General features: G+C 36.0%; 1 protein-coding gene across 1 annotated transcript; it reads right to left on the bottom strand.

The window, feature by feature from the left end:
- Window positions 1-2342: 2342 nt before the first annotated feature.
- On the bottom strand, window positions 2343-3814 carry LOC118645331 (protein PXR1-like). The gene is made up of 3 exons (XM_036286203.1): window positions 3698-3814; window positions 2690-2840; window positions 2343-2572 (listed from the first exon to the last, which is right to left on the bottom strand). The coding sequence occupies exons 1-3, from the start codon at window positions 3812-3814 to the stop codon at window positions 2343-2345; spliced, it is 498 nt and encodes a 165-aa protein (XP_036142096.1).
- Window positions 3815-4600: the final 786 nt, after the last annotated feature.

The following is a 4600-nucleotide window of genomic DNA, read 5'->3' as shown; positions in this document are numbered from 1 at the left end:
AAAAAACACATGTTTGGTTTTCATGCGATACAAAAGGTTCGCACTTAACAAATCAAACTTTCGCCTAGGGATTCTGAAAGTAGAGTCGTTGCCCTTTAAATTAAAAAAAGTATATGTAATTTGGATGATTTTTCGCAAAGTTGCATCACTTTGAAAATTGCCTAAAAATCGGTCAAAAATTTTGTTTCGTTTTTTTTGCGCCAGTGTATAATTACGCGCAAACACATTGCACACGTAACGCTATTATACACGTGCATATTGTACACATTATATTATTACACTCATACACATTGCACATGTGATATCATTGCGCTCATACACTCTGAAGGCACGATTCCAATAACTTGGGTGCTTTGATTTAATAATGGTTTTTATGCTCAACAAATTTGTATAAATCTTATTCCAAAGTGTTAACTACTTTAATTTTCGAGATATTCCATATTAAAAATAAAAATAAAAGATTAAAAATAAGAAAAAAGTAAGTAGACCTCGTTTTGCATGGAAAGTAGCAAACCCATGTGGAACAGCACGAAGCGTGGACACACACACACACACACGCGCGCGCGCGCGCGGGAGTGCAAGAGGGAGCTTCGCCCTCCCTCCCGCAACCCGTCGATAGGGGTGCCTGGAAAGTCGCAAACCCATGTGGTAATTGTCACGTGTGCAATGTGTATGAGCGTAATAATATAACGTGTGCAATCGTACTTTTGCATCTTGATTTTTTTACGTGTTTGCAAACGTAGCAGTAGGCAATCGGGATATGGGCAATCGGGAATGTGGGCAATCGGGAATTTCTGTAAAATTTGTGTGCAAAGGAAACAGTAGGCAATCGGGAACGTAGACAAACAAGACCACCCCGAAATCTTTATTTTAAAGAACATTTATCAGATTTTAATTTTCTCCTTTTATACATAGAAAAAAAGTGTAATATAGCCAATAACATATGTGATTGCGGGTTGCCAACTATATAAAATACTCAATACAATAATATTAGCTATTAATGCAAGTACAATATGTTGATACTGCAATAGCATATATTATTGTATTGAGTATATCTGTAATTGGCAGCCCGCAATAACATATCTTATTGAATATATTACTTTTTTTTCAGTGATATAAACTTTTTCCTACAAATTAAAAAAAAAGAAATCTATACGATGTTTTTGACGGAGTTATAACATATCAAAGTTACCTATGCAATTTAGGCTGTTTATGTTTGTTTTCATCAGCATTAGCATTACCCGATGCGCACCATGAGAAGTTGCCGGCCAAATTTTACGCATTGTGTGTGTGTGTGTGTGTGTGTGTGTGTGTGTGTGTGTGTGTGTGTGTGTGGGCGTGCGTGTGTGCGAGCGCACGATGCGTATAATAAGTAACCTCTTCATAATGCGCATCGAGACATACTAATGCTAGTTGTAGTCATAAATAAATTGACTAAAATGGATAAGTAACTCTGATATAGTATATAGTACGTGTTCTATGTATTTTCAATAAAGTAAATTAAAAATTAAAAAGATTTAGATGCTTTAGATAAATGCTTTTATAGATTTTTAATTTATTCGTTTTTATATAACAATAAATTCTTAAACATAATTTTTTATGGCTGCGTTTTGTTATTTGCAATTAGTAAAAGTTTGTATATTTACAGTACATGTATTATAGATTTCTAATATGATAATACATTATTATTTTAGATAAAGAAAAATTATTTTTGAGATTTTGTTGTTATTATACAGAGTGAGTCGCTTAAAGTGCTACAGACTTATATCTCAGAAATAAAGCATTTTAGAGGAAAATGTTTCACACAAAAGTTGTGTTTGAAGGAAGATATAAGATGGAGCCATTAGTTTAACGCAAAAAATAAATATTTATAAAGATCAGAATGTAAAATAAGTTTTTTTAAATATATATATATTTGTTATATAATTTCTTTATATTAATATATAAGGATTATTTTTATTTATTTAATATACTTTAATATACTTTAATAATTTTTATATTCAAGTTATTTATATTTATTTCTATTTATTAATTTATTTCTTATTTTTTGAAAAAATTACAAAACATTTTTTTATGTATATGTAATATACATGTATTTTAATGTATATGTAATAAATGTTTTCTATAAATTTTTAATTTACTTTATCTTTTTTAATAATAATAATGACTTTATTGTGTCCCAATATGGGGTTACAAGGCGCTTTTTCCACGGAGCGTTCCCGAACCGTTCACAGTTGTATCCTCTCTACTCCCGAACCGACCTGGCCCTTTGCGACCCTTACATTCTAACACCCCCACCCCCCTCGCATGCCCTTATCCCCTTATCCCCTTTTCCCCACCCCCTAATCCCACTCTCTCCTCTCTTTTGCCCCTTCTTCATTGTCCTTCTTCCATTCATCTCCCTTCATCTCTGCTCTCCTCCTTCTACTTCTCCTTGATTTCCTCTTTCCGTTTTTCATCAAGGGGCCTCTCCTCCTCTCTTCTTTCTCCTGTCTTCCTCTGCTCTCTCCGCCTCTTCGTCTCTTTCCCCTCATGCTTTCTCGCCGTCTCTCCTTCTTTCCTGCTTCTCCTCCTAAGACAATCAATTAAATCATTATTCTCTTTCCACCTCTCATTCTTCCCAACTTGCTGTCTCTCCGTCATCTCTCCATTTTCCGTGCTGTTGAGCCCCCCCCCCCCGACTCTTTACGCTCTTCTCTGCTCTTTTCACTCTCCTGCTCCTCGTAAACTCCCCTCCTTGTCTCTCTTTCTCTTTCTCTGATCTCCTCGGCTCCTCTCTCATCTGCTTGACCGTTCTTTTCTTTCACTAGCAAGCCGTTTATCCATACATTCATACTCCTCTACATATCAGCCATACTTATAAAGATATAACATATATAAAATATATAAAACAAAACAGGAACGAAATATACAATAACAAGACAATCACAATTGTAAACGAAGCGGAAGTCCACCTGTCCCCCAACTTCTTCCCTATCAATATCTCATTATAATATATTACAGTTCTAATCTCCTCCTACCAACCTGGCCATTGAGCAGCCTTACAGACGTATACCCCTCCTCCCCTCCACGTCCTTTCTATACCTCTTTCTCCCTCTCTCCCCTTCCTTATCCTTCCTTATCCTCTCTCGTTTCCTTCTCCAAATGCCTTCATTGCCGCTTCCAAGTTAATTCCTCTCTGCTCCCCTCTCATTCCATCTAAATGTCCTCTCCCGAACTCCAATTCTTCTGGCTCCGTCATCCTCTGCCTCCTCTTCTACCCTCTGTCTCTCCTCTCTTCAGTTTCTGTTCCTATTATCACCTCCTTTTTAACTCCTACCTATAATCAAAAACAACTCTTATTTTCTTTCTTGCAATCCGCTTATCCTCCTCTTTCCCCTCCTCCTCCCTGTCACTTCCTCCCTCCTCCTTGCCGTCTCTTCCTGTCTTCCTCCTCCCTTCTAATTCAGCATTTCCTCTCTCTCTCCTCTTTTGCCTCTTCTACCCTCTCCGCTCTCTCCTCCATCCTTTTCTTCTCCTCCTTGTCTCTGCTTCCTCCCCCCCCACCAGTCTCCATCGTCCCTCCACTCCGCTCCCTCTCTACCCCGACTTTCTTTGCTCCTTGTTCCCTTTCCGCCTCTTCTCCGCTTGTCGCCATCCGACCGTCTTTTTCTTCCCCTCTGCTTCCTCTTCTTTCTCCCTAGCCGCTTCTCCATACCTTTCTTCCCCTTTTTTCTTCCTCGTCTGGATCCAAGTCCTCTTCTCCCGTCTGCCACCTCTCCAGTCTCGCCTCCAAACTTCTAAATCTTTCCCTAATCTCTTTCCCTTTTGGCATTTTCACTCTGTTTTCTTAATTCTCTTCCAGTCTCTTCTATCCTCCTCTCGACCGCACTTTCTTCCCTCACTCTGTCCTTTTCCGTCTCCTTCATTATCCCATTCTCTTCTCCTCATTATTAAATTTCATCTCTGTCTCTATTTTCACCTCATCTGCTTTCTCTCACTCTGCTATTACTGTTTCTGCGTAGGCTATCTTCTCCTTTCGACGGACCACGTGCTGTGAGAATCTGCGTTCCCAAAGCTCGCTACCGTCTGCCGCCTCACTCCTGCCAACCCGTTTTCCACCATCTTCTCCGTCCGCCTACTTTATCTTTTTTATATAACAACAAATTCTCCAAAATAATTTTTAGAATTTAAAGTAATTCTAAGCCATAATGAAAATTTATAGTACACATGATATAAATATATAGATTATAACTAACAGTAAATAATAAAATGCAATGTAACCATAAAATATTAATAATTATTATGTACCTTATAGAGTTAGAATATACAATATTTTTATTAACAGTTTTATGTAAAATAATTTTTTATAAAGATTGAAATATGTAATAACATTTTTCCAAACATATATTTTGTATAATTTTTTTTATATTAAAATATAAAAATTATTTATTTATTTAACAATAAATTTTTATAATAATCTTTTATATTTCAATGTTTTAAAATTTATTTATTTATTTTAATAAATAACACATTTTTTATACATTAAAAAAAAAAACGTTTTTATAGATATTTACATTATCCTTTTTATATAACAACAAATTTTTTTTTAATATTTAAA

This window comes from Monomorium pharaonis, chromosome 4 (genome assembly GCF_013373865.1).
Source record: "Monomorium pharaonis isolate MP-MQ-018 chromosome 4, ASM1337386v2, whole genome shotgun sequence".
In the NCBI taxonomy this organism is placed as follows: domain Eukaryota; kingdom Metazoa; phylum Arthropoda; class Insecta; order Hymenoptera; family Formicidae; genus Monomorium; species Monomorium pharaonis.
The sequence above is the reverse complement of the archived record's forward strand: the minus strand, read 5'-3'. Positions and strand labels throughout refer to the sequence as shown.